Below are 20330 nucleotides of genomic sequence, written 5' to 3' on the forward strand. Positions count from 1 at the left end.
TTACAATTATAAACATGTTAGCTGGCGCTGTCACCGGGTCAAGCGATCAGGCTGTCTTATGAAAACTGCGCATGCTCCGGTCGCGTCTCGTTAACTCTGCTGCTGCCTTCACTGAACACTTGAGCTTCGTAATCTAGGTTCACTTGACACGTTGTAACTGCCGCAAGGGTCCGCGTGGCAAAAATGGTGCAATCACGGTGGCTCCGCCCATGCGCGTTAGCCATGCACGCGGTCGCGACGCGAGGTCGTGCACCTCTTGATTTTTGTGTGTGCGAAGTTACAAGGTGGAATTCATGCACTTGTACGGAACTTTGAAGGTTCATTTTCAGTATTTTCCAGCACCTTCAGCTTAATTTACATATTTATACAAATGCACGTATACTCGAAATTATTCCAAATAATTCGCTTTTTATCTCATTAAAAGAGATGGTACCGTGTTTGGTAACAGCAGAAGTGCTGCATAATAAGCTTGTTGGCGTTTTAATATATTGGCACCTTCCACACCATCAACATCGAGTGATTGTGGTGGTGACAATGAGGGAGGAGACCACCCTGGCCGTAGAGACAGTGTTTGCGTTTGGAGTGAAAGTAAATTCCTATAGGATGAAGTGCCATCTCTGCCTCCCTAAAGAGGGTTCAATATTGGCCTTCAAACATTCACCTTCGAACTTGAAGAAACATCAATGTAAGTTACAAATATTACGCACAGAAGACCCACCAGCTTTAGCTGTCAGTAAGCGCTAGTTAGGTTAGATATATTAGCTAACTAACCTAATTATGTTCATGACGCGCTGCAGTATTCACTTAACATTAGCTGGCAATCATAAAGGCGATGTGACGCTGAGTTGTGTTTTTAGCAACAGTAAGCCGTGTCTCTCTTCATGCTGACTAATCATGTGCCCATTTTTATAGTGTAGTGTTTTTATAGGGTAAGGGCATTTAGGGTAAACGCAGGGCAGTAGACTCACCCTTAGAATCAGAATCAGACGGACGGATTTTACATCCAAAATACACCTCGTTTTCTCAGCTAAATTAAGGCGAATTTGTACTTCTGCGTCAAACCTACGACGTATCGGGACATGTGTTATCTGGTTTTTGTGTATGAAGTGTTAAGCCCAGTTAAGTTGCTACTTGTTTGTACATACAGAACACTCGTATTTGTGGTCTTTGACATCTTTGATTTGTAAGTGATATATAAAAACAATTGATAATCAAACTTTGACGGCTTTCTTTAATTAATTCAAAACACAATACTTGTACTTTTTACTTTCAGTACTTGAGTAATAAATTTTAGAATAAACTACTTGCAATACTTAAGTACAAAAAATGCTGAATACTTCTGTACTTCTACTTAAGTAAAGTTTTTAAAGAACACTTCAACTGCTACTCAAGTCAATTTTTTTATAGAGTACTTGTACTTTTACTCAAGTATGGGTCTAATTATACAATTATACAATTGTATAATTGTTTTTAAGCAAATTTTTTCAAAATGGGTCCCACAGACCCTTGGACCATATAAGGGTTAAAATGGAGACAAATTAAGTATTATATCGCGATCGATTCTTTGTGTTGACTTGTAACTCCCGCGGTGGCCCACCTCTAAAGTAGCCCAAAAAACCGCACCCCGCCACCCCAGAATTTTAACCCGCGGCTGGATTTTCAAACAAGCCCAATTTGGCGTGAAAACCGTGAACCTGGCAACTATGAAACTAGCGCACATTTCTTGATCACAAGATGTCCTTTCGTTTTAGGTTAATTGCATAAAAAAGGGCCGATTTAAATGTGAATATCTTTGGAATGGCTTGATAAAATTTGACAATTGAGGCATCTTTTTTTAGTTATATTGTGCTGCATCTAATAAAACTATTTTAAATGTGATTAAGTAAGTTCAAAAAAAATGTCCAAGTCACTACAAAGGAGCAGGAAGGTAGGGACAAGACAGGTACCCTAACCCTAAGCCTGTAGTCCTGGAGCTGAAACATATAACAAAAAACACAAGTTAGCTCACCTCCCTGGGCGGGACCCTGGACCGACTGGGCCGTCAACAACACAAAACCACGCCCCGGTCGGTCACAGGGCCTTCATGTCCTAACCGGAATTCAGCCGCTTAGTCCTACAAGTGTGAGGACGAGGAGCTTCGGCTCCTTATCTGTCCAAGGTGTATGTGTGTGCAGGTTACCTTCCTGGGGCGTGGCTACATCACCTCCTGGACCTACCTCCTCCGGGAGCTGACACCTGCCTTCTGCTAGGGGCCACCCCAGCCTCCTGGGGAGTCAGCCCCAGCCGGGGGCTCCCTTTACGAGGTGGACTCCTCCACCCAACCCAGGAGCGCTAGAGACTGAGGCCCAGAGCACCCCCGTCGCGGGCTGGGGAACAGCCCCAAGGGCCTCCTGGTCACCCCGGGCAGGAGGAAGGATCTCCATCCTCAGCAGGAGCCCCATGGTCCCCAAACATCTGGGGGCCCCAGCCCTCTAGGGAGGGGCTCTTTATGACCGGGCTCCGGTCACACCACAACATAAGGGGGCTTCTGCCCGGTGGAGATCCCCACAAGGTCCAGGAACCCCACGATCCACCGCCAGGGAGAAGCACCTGCACAGAAAACACAAATGCACACACACACACACACACACCAACACAAAACACACATGTGTGCGCTTACCCTGATCCCCCTACCTTGGGTCAGGATCTCCTTCAGGAGCGACGCCCTCCGTGCCATACCCCGTGGCACGGGACCACAGCCGGTCCTCCCCAAACATACATTTAAGGGGAGGAGCATGCGTGTAATTCACACAAAACAATTCACAAGCACGCTAGGACAAAAACACGCAAAGACTAGACAAACACACGGTGCAAAAGGCAAAGGAACGGGACCCATATCTACACATAAACAATGGTGACGTGCTGCTCAAGTTCGCAGTCGCTCCCCACATAAAACACTAGACACACGGGGAGCGAGGCGACCATGACGAGCGGCGACCGCGTCACACACAAAACATTTAACAATTAACACAAGCGAGCAACGCACACTGATCCGCATGTCCATTCACACACACACACACACACACAACACGAAGAGCTGTGGGCCCACTGCCCTGGTCACCGCCGTGCTACACACACACATTTAAGCACAGCGGGGCTCTTCAACTACATACAACAAACAAACACCACGCAGACAAACACTTACCACGAGACATGACCACGAACAAAGGAGAAAGAAAAGGAGACTGGCGGCTTCCGAAAGTGGCTGGTTATTCTGTGATGGGCAGGGTGAGCGAAATAAAATGGAAGCGATCACGCCAAGTCTCAGGGAAACAGGATGGTTAAATATAGAAAGTGCACAAACCAAAAACCCGTGACTTGATCCAAATTAAGGATACAATGACCAGCGGTCAACTGGTACATAGACAAGACATATATAGACAAACAAACGACCCTCAGGTGAGACGGATCACGGGCTCTGCCCACCTGAGGGACGCAACGCAACAATTACAGGACATCTGCCACTGTAGACCGCCGTACTGTGACAGTTATTTAAATTGTCCAATTATTTTTGAGCCCCTGAAATGAAGTGATTAACAATGCTTTAGTTCCTCACATGTTTATCCCCTAAATTAATGCTGAAAGTCTGAACTTCAACTGCATCTGAATTGTTTTGTTAAATTTATTGTGGTAATATACAGAACCAAAATTAGAAAAATATTCTCTGTCCAAATATATATGGACCTAACTGTAAAACAGTTTCACATGTGCTAAAAGTACTGTGGGGTTTTTACTGAATGTTATTTACAACCTTTCTAAAGGCCTATCTAGAATAGCATTTTATTTTATGAGCAAAATCAAAACTGTGATACATAACTTGCAAAAGTAATTAAGCTACTAGTCAAATTACTACTAGAAATATTTGGTTTTATGTTGTGGAATTGTGCTGTTTGTACATTAGCCAGAGTCATATTCTCAGTCTTTAAGACCGCAATAAATTTGTTCCCATAGCTATATCATTTTCTATTTTTTACTATTTTATTATATTTGCAGATAATGTTATACCAACATCACAGAGACCTAGTGTCTCTGAGCATGTTTTAGTTTACAGGACTTTGGGGCTCTAAATTTTAAACATATGAATCTATTTTCAGATACACACATTTGTTATGATTGAGACCTTTTGTCTTTTAGACTTTCAGACTGCAGTGTAACAGAAGAAGGATATGAAGCTCTGGCTTCAGCTCTGAACTCAAACCCCTCATCACACCTGACAGATCTGGATCTGAGAGGAAACGACCCTGGAGACTCAGGAGTGAAGCTGCTTGCTGATATACAAAAGGATCCAAACTCTAAACTGCAGAAACTGAAGTGAGCATTCATTTGAGCAAATGTAAAGAATACAGTACTGGAAAAAGGTTTATGTACAGAAAATGTTCATGTACAGATAATCTGTGTTTTCCCCAGTGTTCAATAACAGTAAGTATGGAATCTTTTAAAAACTTGCATTGACCAATGTGCTGCACATAGAATCAGCATGAGTAAATATAAGACAAGGACACAAACAAGTAAACAATAAAATAAAAGAATGATTAAATGAAAACAGGAAATAGATCACAGATAAGATGGGTGAAAAGAGATAAAACACATACTGATAAGGAAAAGAATTAAGACACTAAAAACAACCTCACCACAGTCTCTGAAGAAGAGAAGATATTGTAGTGGTGGCCTGGTGGCCCTTGGAGTCTCCAACCCCATGTTTATTGGTTATGAGACATCTTTGAGTACAAAGCAGTTGTGTGGATGCCACATGTGTGATGTGTGAAACTCTAATTTGGAAAATGTGAAAATGTGTGTGTAAGTGTGTATGTGGTTGTGTGTATGTGGTTGTGTGTGTGAGAGTGTGTATGTGGTTGTGTGTTTGTGAGAGTGTGTATTAGGGCTGCACGATTAATTGTATTTTTATTGTTATCGCGATATGAGGTTTCATGGTAAACACATCGAAAGAGCCACAATAACGCCTTGAATAACAGCAAACTGAAATTGCATCACCTGCGTGCATTATCCATGTCCAGCAATAGAGGGAGCTCTTCGCGCTGCAGACTATGATCACGTGATATAAGTAGGCAAGAGGCAGAGCGAGGTGAACACGCTCATCAGACACGCAATTTTAAGCCTGGTTTATACATATGCCGTTCGGAGGTTCGCACGAGGTGTGCGGCAGAGGTGGGACCAAGTCAGTATTTTGCAAGTCTCAAGTAAGTCCAAGTCTTTATCCTCAAGTCCCGAGTCAAGTCTCAAGCAAAGACAGTCAACTCAAGTCAAGTCTCGAGTCAAGACAAGCAACCGTCAAGTCCCAAGTCTCAAACTAGAAATTTCAAGTCCTTTCGAGTCTTTTTTACAGGCACCAGCGCTTTACAAATGCTACGCTGATGCGTTTCTTTACTCATTTTGTTGGTGTCCGCCAGCCAAAAGATGACAGATCATTTACATTTTATCTTCTCTTAATTACATAAATGTACTTAAACAAGAATGTTTCGTTACATCATTTTACACGAAAATAGCAAGCTTCATCGTAAGCAAGATGCTGTCATTATGAATGGTTATTCTAAACATTTGGATAAAATGTTTAAATATAGACTAATAAAAGGTTAGGGTTATTTTTTCATTGTTTTCTGTTATTGTGGGGTCACGGTGTAGGCTACTATTGTTACCTGGGGATTCAGTGGGGTCACATATTCTGATGGCTGCCGTCAGAATTGGTGACCCCAGTTAAAAAGGCTCACCTGTAGGCCTACATCCCATTCATGATTTCTATGTTGGCTGCAATGGTGAGGGGATGGTAAATCTTGTTTAAGTACATTTATGTAATTAAGAGACGATAAATGTAAATATAAACATCTGTCATATTTTGGCTCGTGGACACCAACAAAACGAGTAAAGAAAGTGCAACAGCGTAGTTTACGTAGCATTCGTAAAGCGTTTGTGCCTCTGAACAGAAACTGTGAAATAGCTCCCCCTGTGGTCACAAAACTCGACGCTCACAGAATCTGGTGTAACGCCGGTCTGCGTCAGAAGGACGGAAATGAAATTAATGGGGCGCACTTTATAAATATTAATATGCGTTTTAAAATTTAGATTTGGGGTAAAAAAAAATCAAGTCTTTGCAAGTAAACAGGTTCAAGTCCAATTCAAGTCCCAAGTTATTGGTGTAAAAGTCCAAGTCAAGTCTAAGTCTCTGAATATTTTTTCAAGTCAAGTCAAAAGTCTTAATATTAATGACTCGAGTCTGACTCGAGTCCAAGTCATGTGACTCGAGTCCCCACCTCTGGTGTGCGGAGTCGTGTGCTACAGACACTCGCGAAAGTATAAACCTAGTTAGTCCGGAAAAAAATTAGCACAGCCAAGCCAAGTGTTTAATCAACTTTAAATAAATACTTTTAATGTCTTTTTTTAAGGTTGTATGGACAAACAGCATTTTACAGAGTATACCTAACTTTTAGAAAAAACTGCAAGTTTTTGTGCTTTTTTGTTGGCTATGTTGCTTCTGTGATGCTGAGATCTAGCTATAATAAGTTTGTGCTATTACCAGAAAAGAGAGCTTTTGTTTGTTTTGTTTGTATTTTATTTCATTTATTTTTTAACCTTTCTATTATTTACTTATGTATTTATTAATTTGTTTTATTATTATTTATTATTACTAAATGTTGAGAGAACAGCCTTGCACCGCACAAAATGTTTGCACTATTATTACTTGTACACATGTTATCTAATTTTAGATTTCATCTATTGTTGAATAAACCTGCAAAATATTTGGAATTATTCTGGATTCATTACACAGTAAAAAACAAAACAAATGAACGTGCTGCTGTTCAGAGGGACATTACATTTCTGTATTTTAATCTTAATTTATCGTGTTTCACATCGATATCCGGATATCCAACAATGTTATTGCACATTGCAATTCTAGTTTGCGATCCATATTGTGCACCCCTAGTGTGTATGCGGGTGTGTGTTTGTGAGAGTGTGTATGCGGGAGTGTGTTTGTGAGAGTTTGTGTGTGGGTGTGTTTGTGAGAGTGTGTACAGTTGTGATCAAATTTATTCAACCCCCAATGCTGCGAAGGGTTTTATTGAATTCAGTGCACATTTGTAATTGTGTTCATAATGAAATCTTACAAGGACTTGTTAAAGAACTAAATGCAACTAAGATAGCATCAATTTTTTTGTCATAAAGTATTAAATGGCCTTTTTGTGATTTCTTCATTGACACAATTATTCAACCCCTTTACGACTACCACTCCTAAGAACAGAGGTTCATTCCAGTGTTTTCCATCAGGTATTGAAAACATCTGTGGATGTCAACGAGCAGCAATCAAGCATGATAAGCACCAATTAGGCAGATTTAAAAGGACTGTGATACTCAGCTCCTTCTAGACATCTACTGGTGTGTTTCCAAGCATGGTGAAGGCAAGAGAATGGTCCCAGAAGACAAGAGAAGAGGTTATTGCTCTTCACAAGAATGGCAATGGATATAAAAAGATTGCGAAGTTGTTAAATATTCCAAGAGACACTATCGGAAGTATCATTCGCAAGTTCAAGTTAAAGGGCACAGTGGAAACGTTACCTGGTCGTGGCAGAAAGAAGATCCTGACCGCGACTGCTGTGCGCTACCTGAAGCGTAATGTGGAGAAAAATCCCCGCGTGACTGCTAAGGAACTGAAAAAAGACAGATGTGGGCACTGAAGTTTCAGCTCAGACAATAAGGCGCGCACTGCATAACGAAGACCTCCATGCCAGATGCACCCCCTTGCTGACTCCAAAGAACAAGAAAAGTCGACTGCAGTATGCCAAAAGTCATGTGGACAAGCCACAAAGGTTTTGGAACAGTGTACTGTGGTCAGATGAAACTAAATTAGAACTGTTTGGGACAATGGACCAGCGCTATGTTTGGAGAAGGAAGAACCAGGCTTATGAACAAAAGAACACCTTGCCTACTGTGAAGCATGGCGGGGGGTCAATTATGCTTTGGGGCTGTTTTGCTTCTAATGGTACAGGAAAGCTTCAACGTGTGCAGGGTACCATGAATTCCCTTCAGTACCAGGAGATCTTGGAGGAAAATGTGATGGAGTCAGTCACAAACCTGCGGCTTGGGAGACGTTGGACCTTCCAACAGGACAATGATCCGAAGCACACATCCAAGTCCACTTGAGCATGGTTGAACATGAAAGGCTGAAACATTCTAGAGTGGCCATCGCAATCACCAGACTTAAATCCAATTGAGAACCTCTGGTGGGACCTAAAGAAGGCAGTTGCAGTGCGCAAGCCTAAGAATGTGACTGAACTGGAGGCTTTTGCCCATGAAGAATGGGCTAAGATACCCATAGGTCGCTGCAAGACACTTGTGTCAAGCTATGGTTCACGCTTGAAAGCTGTCATAACTGGAAAAGGATGTTGTACTAAGTACTAAAAAATAATGTCACTAGGGGGTTGAATAAAACTGATAATGATGTGAGCACAGTAAAGACATTTGTGGTTATTCCATCATAAATATTATGTTATGTTTGTCTAATTTATAAGTGCCTCTTTGATATAATTGTAAATAAGATGACTGAAATGATCAAAATCAATGTCAAACTGGCCAAAACACTTTATTTCAGTGGGGGTTGAATAAATTTGATCACAACTGTATGTGGTTGTGTGTGTGTGAGAATGTGTATGTGGTTGTGTGTGTATGTGTGTGTGTGTGTGTGTGTATGTTGTTGTGTGTGTGTATGTGGTTGTGTGTGTATGTGGTTGTATGTGGGTGTGTGTTTGTGAGGGTGTGTGTGGTTGTAAACACACATTAACAGGAAACAAATATACATAATTACTCAAGCCACATCTTTCCATTGCCTATAACAGTGTTGTGTAAAACATTTCTCATTACGGAAGCCATTACAAAATAACGTTTGTGTAACAATCGGGACTCAGAAGATAAAGAAGGATCCATATGCAGGGAGGAGGTGGAGGTGAGAGGCGGAGGTGAGAGAGGCGGAGGTGAGAGAGGAGGAGGTGAGAGAGGCAGAGGTGATGGTGGAGGAGGTGATGGTGGAGAAGGTGATGGTGGAGGAGGTGAGGGAGTCTCCCACAGTCAGGAGTGAGTAACACATCAGTCTCACAGTCAGGAGTGTGTAACACATATCAGTCTCACACAGTCAGGAGTGTGAAACACACATCAGTCTCACACAGTCAGGAGTGTGTAACACACATCAGTCACACACAGTCAGGAGTGAGTAACACATCAGTCTCACAGTCAGGAGTGTGTAACACACATCAGTCTCACACAGTCAGGAGTGTGAAACACACATCAGTCACACACAGTCAGGAGTGAGTAACACAGTCAGGAGTGAGTAACACACATCAGTCTCACACAGTCAAGAGTATGAAACACACATCAGTCTCACACAGTCAGGAGCGTGAAACACACATCAGTCTCACAGTCAGGAGTGTGAAACACACATCAGTCTCACACAGTCAGGAGTGAGTAACACACAGTCAGGAGTGAGTAACACACATCAGTCTCACACAGTCAGGAGTGTGAAACACACATCAGTCTCACAGTCAGGAGTGTGAAACACATATCAGTCTCACACAGTCAGGAGTGTGAAACACACATCAGTCTCACACAGTCAGGAGTGTGTAACACACATCAGTCTCACACAGTCAGGAGTGAAACACATCAGTCTCACACAGTCAGGACTGTGTAAAACACATCAGTCTCACACAGTCAGGAGTGTGTAACACACACCAGTCTCACACAGTCAGGAGTGTGAAACACACATCAGTCTCACACAGTTATATCAAAGACTGAACAGATTGAACATCTACTGACTGATTCAAACCTGGACTATCTCTGTTTCACAGAAACGTGGCTATGTTCTACAACTCCGTTGTCTGTGTTCATTGTTCCTGATTATAAAACTTACAGACGCGAGGGGGGGAGGGGTTTTGATATATGTGAAGGATAGTATCCAAAGTAATGAAATAAATATAAAAAATGATTTATTGAAATGTGTAGTAGTTAAAATTACCCTTTCTCCGGAAAGGTCATTTGTTGTAATTGGCATTTATCGCCCCCCAAATGAAGGAAAGGAGGTAATACTGATGGGTGATATGAACGTAAACTGGACTGATAAAGCGCAAAAGAAAAACCTTAAAGAATTAATGAAATCATTTTAATAAATAAACTTACAAGAATAACAAAAACTTCTCAAATGCTCATTGATCTAATCTTTACAAACAAACCGGAAAGAATGATGAAAACATATGATTTAGTAACTGGATTATCTGGATTATCATAATTTCACATTAGTTTCCAGAAAGTTAAATAAAATAAGATATAGGGATCAAAATGAATTTAAGAGTAGTCAAAATGTATCATTTCTCTTAAAAAAGGATTTGTCTCTATTGGAAAATGATTTAAAGCAAACAAATTGGAATGATGTAATAGAAAACAAATCATGTGAGAAATTGTGTAATGATCTAATAGCAATTTTTAAAAATATTTTACAAAATATACAAAGACAAAAAAATAAAACAAAAGAAACACAGTTTGCCATGGTTTAGTAGTGAACTCTGGAAATTTATGAAGGAAAGAGATGCCTCACTAAAAAAGTTTATCAGAACTAGATTAACTACTGATTACTTAAATCAAAGTTTGAGAAATAGGGTTACATTACTAAGGAAAACAATGGCATTTTTTTCTTAATTTAATTAAAGATGCAAAGGGAAATAGCAGACTGCTGTGGAGAAACATTGACAATCTACTTGAAAAGGGAAAAACCAATCATGAGGTATGAGGTATAAATAACACTGTTCAGAATGAAAATATAACTTTGGCAACATATTTTATTGGTTCGGTTTGGGAATTGGCTCGACTGTTTCCAGCACCTTCCTCTTTCCATTCTGTGGTTTGTGATGAATTTGCCTTTAGTTTGACACCTGTTAATGATGCTAAAGTGGAGAGGATTATTGGCCAACTTAATAATAGTAAAGCAAAAGACCTGTATGGATTAGACAGTATGTTTCTAAAAGTCCATAAGGAAAGTCCAACCTCAGTTTTGACAAAAATAATTAATCTATTAGAGATAGTATAGTTCATGAAGCTTTAAAAATTGGCATTTACACCCATATATAAGTCTGGTGACAAACTGGAGGTTAGTACCCTAACTATTGGCCGATTACCATCCTGCCTGTCATCTCCAAAGTCTTAGAAAAGGTTGTAGCAGAGCAACTAATTCAACACCTTGAAACACTTTGCAATTTGGATTCAGGAAAGAATATTCAACAGAAGAAATTAAATCTAATCTAGACAAAGGAGGTGTAGTGGGAGCCGTGTTTTTAGACCTGCGAAAGGCTTGACACTGTCTCTCATAATATTCTAAGTAAGTAAACTACCAAATTATGACTTGTCAAACCAGACAATAAATTGGATTACATAATTTCTAAGTGGCAGGAAAAAATGTGTTTTGGTAAATCGCACACTATCCTCTTTTAAAGACTGCACTATGAGAGTTCTGCAGGGTTCTATTTTAGGGCCGCTGCTTTTTAGTTTATACATCAATGATCTCCCTATGGTGTGCGACACAAATATCATCATGTACGTGGACGATACTGTCCTGTTCACCCACGGAAAAAGTAAAACAGAAGTGGCAATAAAATTAACAGAAGAATTGAAAAAGGTTACTCTGGCTACAAAATTGTCATTAAATGTGAAAAAAGACAGTTACAATGTACTTTGAAAACAGATATAAATGTTCTAATTATTCAGACATTTATATAAATAGGGAAACAATAAAGAATGTAAATAGCTTTCAAAATTCATGTAAAAAAACTGTGCAAGTCTTTGAAATTTACCTTGGTAAATTTTAGGTATATTCGAGTATCTCTCTCTATGGAGGCATCACATATGTACTTAAATTCTATGATTTTCTCACGTCTTCAATACTGTGTGACAAGTTGGTTGCAGGCTAGTAAAACAGTCTTAAAGCCTTTGGAATCAGTTTTTTAAAGTGCAAAAAAAATTATTGATAAGAAATCTAGACAATATCACCAATGCCATATTCTTTTTAAATACGATTTTCTTAATTTTGACAAGTTAATAATCTATGCAAATATTTGTCTACTTTTAGAAGTCATCTATAGAGTGGCCGCGCCTCCTCTAAGAAGGAGATTTGCTAAATTTAGCTAAATCTGCATTCTCTGTTGTTGCCATGAGTCATTGGAATACTTTGCCAAATGAGATCATAACATGTATAAGTTTCCCAACGTTCTCACATCTGACAAAGAAATGCTTTTATCTTAGCAAGTTTGCACCCATTATTAATGACGAGTGAGTAAGAGGTTTGTCTGGGAAAGTGTGATAATGTAAAGGTGTTTTATGAATGGTGTAATTGAAAGATGAATTTGATATGTTGTATGCCTGTATTTGTGTTTAACGGTTTCTATCATACATTGAACAAAATCTGTTATTCTGTTAATTTCTCAACCTTGTACACCAGTATGTGATCTATTACTATTAGAAGAAGAAGGTTTTTAACAAAAGACAAATAGCTTTAGAAGCAAACGTCTCTACAAGACCAACTGGTAACATCAAGATGCAAATGAGAATGATCAGCAGTTACAAGTGATTTAGTGTGTGAATAGCAGTGGGGTAGAAGCTGAAGTGACCCAATAGCAGTGGGGTAGAAGCTGAAGTGACCCAATAGCAGTGGGGTAGAAGCTGAAGTGACCCAATAGCAGTGGGGTAGAAGCTAAAGTGACCCAATAGCAGTGGGGTAGAAGCTGAAGTGACCCAATAGCAGTGGGGTAGAAGCTGAAGTGACCCAATAGCAGTGGGGTAGAAGCTGAAGTGACCCAATAGCAGTGGGGTAGAAGCTGAAGTGACCCAATAGCAGTGGGGTAGAAGCTGTTTCTCAGCCGATTTGTCCTTGTTTTAATTGCTCTGTACCTTCTACCTGATGGTAGCAGCTCTAAGAGATAATGACCGAGGTGAGAATTGTCCCTGATGATTTTATGGATTTTTTGTAGACAACGAGAGCTGTGTAGATCCTCCAAGGTGGGTAAGGAGCGCCCAATGATTTCCTCTGCAGACCTCACAATCCTCTGTAGTTCTTTTCTGTGTGCTGCAGTGCAACTGGAGAACCACACACAGAGTCCGTGAGTGAGGATGCTCTCTATGGTGGAATGGTAGAAGGACACCAACAGCCTCTGATTAATGTTGTTCTTCCTGAGGATCCTCAGAAAGTAGAGTCTCTGTTGTGCCTTTGTAGGGGTTTTAGTTATGAGATATAACTAACCTACCTGCTTGTGTGTGTAGGGGTTATAGATATGAGATATAACTACCCTACCTGCTTGTGTGTGTAGGGGTTATAGTTATGAGATTTAACTAACCTACCTGCTTGTGTGTGTAGGGGTTATAGTTATGAGATTTAACTAACCTACCTGCTTGTGTGTGTAGGGGTTATAGATATGAGATTTAACTAACCTACCTGCTTGTGTGTAGGGGTTATAGTTATGAGATTTAACTAACCTACCTGCTTGAGTGTGTAGGGGTTTTAGTTATGAGATTTAACTAACCTACCTGCTTGTGTGTGTAGGGGTTTTAGTTATGAGACTTAACTAACCTACCTGCTTGTGTGTGTAGGGGTTATAGTTATGAGATATAACTAACCTACCTGCTTGTGTGTGTAGGGGTTTTAGTTATGAGATATAACTAACCTACCTGCTTGTGTGTGTAGGGGTTATAGTTATGAGATATAACTAACCTACCTGCTTGTGTGTGTAGGGGTTATAGTTATGAGATATAACTAACCTACCTGCTTGTGTGTGTAGGGGTTATAGTTATGAGATATAACTAACCTACCTGCTTGTGTGTGTAGGGGTTATAGTTATGAGATATAACTAATCTACCTGCTTGTGTGTGTAGGGGTTTTAGTTATGAAATTTAACTAACCTACCTGCTTGTGTGTGTAGGGGTTTTAGTTATGAGATTTAACTAACCTACCTGCTTGTGTGTGTAGGGGTTATAGTTATGAGATTTAACTAACCTACCTGCTTGTGTGTGTAGGGGTTATAGTTATGAGATATAACTAACCTACCTGCTTGTGTGTGTAGGGGTTATAGTTATGAGATATAACTACCCTACCTGCTTGTGTGTGTAGGGGTTTTAGTTATGAGATTTAACTAACCTACCTGCTTGTGTGTGTAGGGGTTTTAGTTATGAGATATAACTAACCTACCTGCTTGCCTACAACCAAGGATGGAAATATGTGCATAAAACTTATAAAATATCTGACTCCAAATTATAGTTGGTAATAATCTAAAAGAACTCACTTCCCAAATAGATCAGTACAGGTTAAACAATATACCTAACCAACTTTATAAAGTACCTTGCTATAAACAATAGCCTGCTTTGTCAGAGGTTTATCATAAACATGCGTAGCAGATGGGATACTTTAGAGGGAATTGGTATTAGCATTGATTTACCTTTTAACTGATACTAATAATGAGCTCATCTGGCCCAGTATAGCTATAATCAAGGAAGACCGTGGCTACACAATTAACCAGATTTATTCAATAACCAACAAAATATAAAACAATAACATAACCATACTAGATTAAAGTAACAATAATACCTAATGGAAACAGAGATACCGACCGGTGCAGGCTGCCTCACGGAGAAGGACCCCAAAGGAAGCCAAGAGAGAAGAAGAAGCCAAGGCCCAGAGAGAAGAGGAACAGAGAAGAGAAGAGAAGAGAAGAGACCCCTGCACCCACAACCTTCTCCTTTTATATCCCCCCAGCATCTCAAAGAGACAGCAGTCACAAAAACCAGGTTAACCAATGGGAATCAGGTTGCTGGTAAAGACAACAGAGTACATTTGCATACAGTGTGCATTCCATACAGGACTGTCCCCTTTGGGGTGAAGTCTACAAACCTTATCAGGGAGTGATGGAACTCTTACCCTGTTAGCATCACCTTTACCCAGTACACAACAAGCTGCAAAATGAGACTAAACATGCCACACAAACACACTGATATAACTAAAATACAAATGGTCAGTTTTATCCCATTTCTATGGGAACCTCTTGAGGTAACCCACCATTTGTTGCCCCCCATGGTTTTATGGAAGAACACCAGATCCTGCATCCCCCACAGGAACACATCTGATCACTCCTACACCTTCACCATCTCCATCCCCCACAGGAACACATCCGAGCACTCCTACACCTTCTTTGTAAGTTCCTTGGTGTTCACTCCCCAGGATAGGTCCTCCTGAATATGAATTCCCAGGAAGCGAAAGTCTGTGACCCTTTCTACACAATCCCCATTGATGGTGATTGGTTAAATGATTTCTTTTGTCTTCCTAAAATCAATGATGAGCTCCTTTGTCTTTGATGTATTCAGACGTGGATTGTTGTCTGTGCACCACAATGACAGCTGTTCTAATTAATTAATTAATGTTAATATATTTTTGTCAATTGTGATTTTTTTCACCGCAATCGAAATTTGTCCTCTGACTTTTACCCATCTGTGCATTTAGAAAACACACACACACACACACACACACACACACACACACACACACACACACACACACACACACACACACACACACACACACACACACACTAGTGATTACTAGGGGGCTGTGGATCACAAGACCAGTTCCCTACCACCAGGCCATGACTGCACCCTACCTCATCCCGATAGGCTGTCTCATCATCTCCGGTGATAAGACCCAAAATGGTTGTATGTAGGCATTTGTGTCTAGGCGTGAGGACCGTAACGGGTGTAGGTAAACAGCAGCGTGAATGTTAGTGATGACTGGACTACAAAAGTGGGTGGTTAAAGGTGTATTTTACAGAAATTGTATTTACAAAGACATGTATATAGATGTAACTGATCTCACCTTCAGGAGTGGCCCAGGCCAAAATAACAAACAGAACAGAACTATAAAATAAATGAAACGCTAATCACTCTAACAGAAAACAAACACTCAATACTACCCTAACTCCCTAACAAAAACCACACAAACAAACCAAAAGCCCAAAACAAAATGCTAGCCACTCCCTACTTACCAGAACACCAACAACACATAAAAAATAAAACACATAAAATATAATAAACCAGATTTCCAAGACGAGGTACAAATACTGAATTCTCACAACACAGCAAAGTAGCAAATCCAAAGGAGCACAAGATGTCTCACTGGGAGATACTGGGAAGGTCCTTTTATGGTGAAGGGTAGCAAGACCTGGAGCGGAGTCTGGAGTGAAGTCTGGACTGGACCTATACACACAGAACAGACAGCAAACTCTACATATAAACGTGTGCATAGGACATAACACAGTTATCACAAGGTCCAGTGGTCTTGACTGAGTATATGTTGGAGGGTTCTTCACATGTCTTGATTCAGGAAAATAGACTGCAGAGTCTATTGCTGTCTTCAAGTGTAGATTGAAGACTCACCTGTTTGTTGAGTTCTTAAAAGAGCACTAACTCAGTAGATAGCACTTGTCATTGTTCTTAAATTGTATGTCTGTCTATGGTTATTTGTGGTTCTTGGTAAAAGTTTACTGTTTAAATGAGCCTGTTTTAATCAAAACACTAGGAAATGACATTGATTCCTGTAGTTTAGTAGTAGTCTGACTCGAGGGTATCTTGAATTCTGACCTATCTGTGCTATTATCTAGGATGAATTCTGTGATCAGATGCAAAGCACTTTGTAAGTCGCTCTGGATATGAGTGCCTGATAAATGCCGTAAATGTAAATGTAAGAAAATACTTTATTAATCAGAAAACACTGAACAATGTCATCCAGAACCTGATATATATAATTTCTGTTGGGCAATTAGATACAATTAGATACAATTAGATCCTCAAGAATGTTTTCCTTACACATTTTAGGGAGATTCATGATTATATGTGATTTTATGATTTTGTATAACATTCCTGACAAAGGGAACTGTAAGTATGAACACACCTGCAGAGACACTATGGAGTGTGTTTCAGTGTGTTCCTCATTATGCACTCAGAAACATGATGTACTTCATGCTTATTACTCCTCTTTCACTACAGACTGCTGAAGAGTCCTGCTGCAGAGACGTTCTGTGCTTCTCTCACTGAATCTCTAGGTTCAAACCCCTTACTGCTGAGAGAGATGGACCTGAGTGGGAAAATACAGGGAGACTCAGGAGTGAAGCAGCTATCTGATCTACTGAAGGATCCACACTGCAGACCAGAGAAACTTAAGTAAGCAGTTTGAGCAATACAATATATTTATTTATCTTTTATTGGTTACATATAGAGGGATTGTTGACAGTTTCAACTTTCCACCCATACCCACCACATGTAACATGTATGCGTGCATGTCAGTCAAGATCTTGGTTTCATCTGAAAAAATGGGTACAATCTATTTCTGGATATAACTGTGTGTGTGTCCAATTGCAGAAAATAAATTGATAAAATACTAAAGAATTCTGTTATTATTTGTAGGCTGTGTAATATTTGAAGGGTGAAGGACTTCACATTCAGTCTTGTTGCTCTCACTATCTCTCTCATATGTTCTTCCCATAAAGGTCATACGCTTGTATATATCACATTTATGACATTAGGAGTTTCTGTCTCTCTCTGCAGGTTGTGTAAGTGCCGTATATCAGAGGAGGGCTGTGCTGCTCTGGTTTCAGCTCTAGAAACAAACCCAGCACACCTGACAGAGCTGGATCTGAGTGACAATAATCTAGGAGACTCAGGAGTGAAGCAGATCTGTAGTCTACTGAAGAACTCACTGTGTACTCTGGAGCAACTGAAGTAAGATTTATTTATTCATGTTGCGGTCCATATTGCCTCCAACAAAATTACATTATAAGTCCTGGCTTTTGTTTTTTACATTTTTCCTAATCATCACATCCTCATCCACTGTTATCTTGTCGGTTTTGTTCCTTTGCATGTCTCAGTGTTGTCTGCACTGACTGAAGAGGATTTAATGTCAGATTTAAACAAAGTTCACTAGTGTGCATCATTGTTTTGCAGTCAGTAGATAATCTCTGTGTGATGGAGACTGTAGTCTACTGTGAGACTGCTGCTAATGTTACCGTGGGTTACAGGGCCTCTGAATCAATACCATTAATGTTGCAATAAAGGTTTCACAGTACAGATTTACACAGCTAGATAAAACAACCCCACATAAGAAAATGCAGATGTGTTTGCTGGTGGCTGGTAATAGGGCAAGATCACATACATAACCATCATGACTGTGGATTATTTAATACTCATAGTATTATTTTTTTCATGATGTGATGGAGTGTGAAATATCATTTGGATGACACTATTATTAGTTTAATTGTACGGTGAACATATCACATTATTACTAAGCTCTAGAGCTGGGTGTCAGAGTCTGGTCCTGGTGGACTAGAGTCCAGCAGAGTTCAGCCATCACTCATATGCATTAAACCTGCCAACTGATTCATGAATCAGAAGACTTTACGTAGGTCAGTCTCCACACCACACTGGTCTCTTGCCCTCGTAGATCAGGGTTTAACACCACAATGCTACATTAACTAATATTAGTTAAACACACCTGATTCATCTCATCAATCAGATGCCAGGGTTAGTAGGTGTATCTGAGCAATTACTGCACTGCTGTATTATGGAACTACAGGACCGCATTTTAACATTCCTACATAATGTAGATTTGGAGGCAGATGCAATTGCTGAGAAGAACAAGATATATTGTTGGTAAATCCACGATCAGAGTTGTTAAAACCATCCAGGATCAAATATCCAACATATACAGAACTAGGATATAAGCAAGAACACAGGAACACACTTGGGTTGGTAACAAGGAGATGATGGACTACGAACCAACAAAAACCAACAGTAGACTGAGGAAACAAGGGTTTAAAAACATGGGCAGTCATGGTCCTGTGGTAGGGAACTGGTCTTGTGACCGGAGGGTTGTGGGTTCGATTCCCAGACCTGAGGCCATGACTGAGGTGCCCTTGAGCAAGGCATCTAACCCCAACTGCTCCCCGGGTGCCGGGCTAGGGCTGCCCACCGCTCTGGGCATATGTGATCCACAGCCCCCTAGTAATCACTAGTGTGTGTGTGTGTGTGTGTGTGTGTGTGTGTGTGTGTTCTAACTGCACAGATGGGTAAATGCAGAGGACAAATTTCGATTGCAGTGCAAAAATCACAATTGACAAATATGGCACGTTTCACAAGACTAAACAGGAAACAGGTGAAACTAATGAGGGGTGGATAATTAAAAAAGGGGCAGAACTACACAAGTAAACTTGGGAGGGGCATTAGTGGCACTCTGATCTAGAGGCTCTAGAGATCAGTTTCATCTAATCTGTTGTATTATTTTGTATTATCTGTCACCTTTCGGCGAAATTCGCCGTTTTGAAGTTGAAAAGGGTGACCTACGCGAATCGTGTAGATCCGAGGACTTTTTTGTTGGGGGGGGGTCGGGAGATTATATATATATATATTTTAATTATCATATTGACTTAATAAGCAAACAGAGCACTTCAGAAATCGGCAATTTCAGTGACACAGTGGCCAGCAATATCCGCCCAGAACCATCATAGAGGCCAAATTGCGTTTCAATCATACGAACGTTCTTCATTCTTGTTATTCATTTACTGCTAAGCGGGACGAGAAGCAGGACCTAGTGCTATCTACACTAGGGACAAGGCAGACGAGCGTACATTTACCACTACATTTACCAGATTATACATTTACCACTACATTACATTTACATTTACGGCATTTAGCAGATGCTGATACCTAGAAAGAAGAAAACAAAATATAAGATTAGACACAGAGCAATACCTAGCAAGACTAAAATACCTACAAGACTACATTAGCAAGTGTTCCTAGAGATAAAGTGCAATTACGATTTATACCAATGCTTCAGTAGATTAGTGCTTATAAGTGCTTTACAAAGAGATGGGTCTTCAGTCTGCGTTTGAAAACTGTGAGAGAGTTCGCTGTTCGGATAGCCAGTAGAAGTTCGTTCCACTATCTGGGAGCCAGGACAGAGAAGCATCTTGTCGCGTGTCTTCCATGAATCTTGAGGGATGGCGGGTCAAGCCGAGCCGTACTTGAAGCGCAAAGGGCTCGAGGTGCGGATCGACTCTTGACCATTGCCATAAGGTATGAAGGAGCTGGTCCATTTTTGGCTTTGTAGGCAAGCATCAGAATTTTAAACTGTATGCGAGCAGCCACGGGAAGCCAGTGAAGGGAGCGCAACAGTGGAGTGACATGAGTGAACTTGGGTAGATTGAAGACAAGCCTTGCTG

At 40.4% G+C, this 20330-nt stretch overlaps 1 protein-coding gene across 1 annotated transcript in view; it reads left to right on the plus strand.

The window, feature by feature from the left end:
- The window catches only part of LOC143475433 (uncharacterized), a 156660-nt gene that overhangs the window by 124748 nt on the left and 11582 nt on the right, over positions 1–20330 (plus strand). The window contains exons 21-23 of the mRNA XM_076973291.1: positions 4174–4350; positions 17104–17277; positions 17662–17835. Of these exons, the coding sequence (XP_076829406.1) occupies positions 4174–4350; positions 17104–17277; positions 17662–17835 (525 nt within the window). The remainder of the gene's footprint in view (positions 1–4173; positions 4351–17103; positions 17278–17661; positions 17836–20330) is intronic.

Source organism: Brachyhypopomus gauderio, chromosome 14 (genome assembly GCF_052324685.1).
Source record: "Brachyhypopomus gauderio isolate BG-103 chromosome 14, BGAUD_0.2, whole genome shotgun sequence".
Lineage (NCBI taxonomy): Eukaryota > Metazoa > Chordata > Actinopteri > Gymnotiformes > Hypopomidae > Brachyhypopomus > Brachyhypopomus gauderio.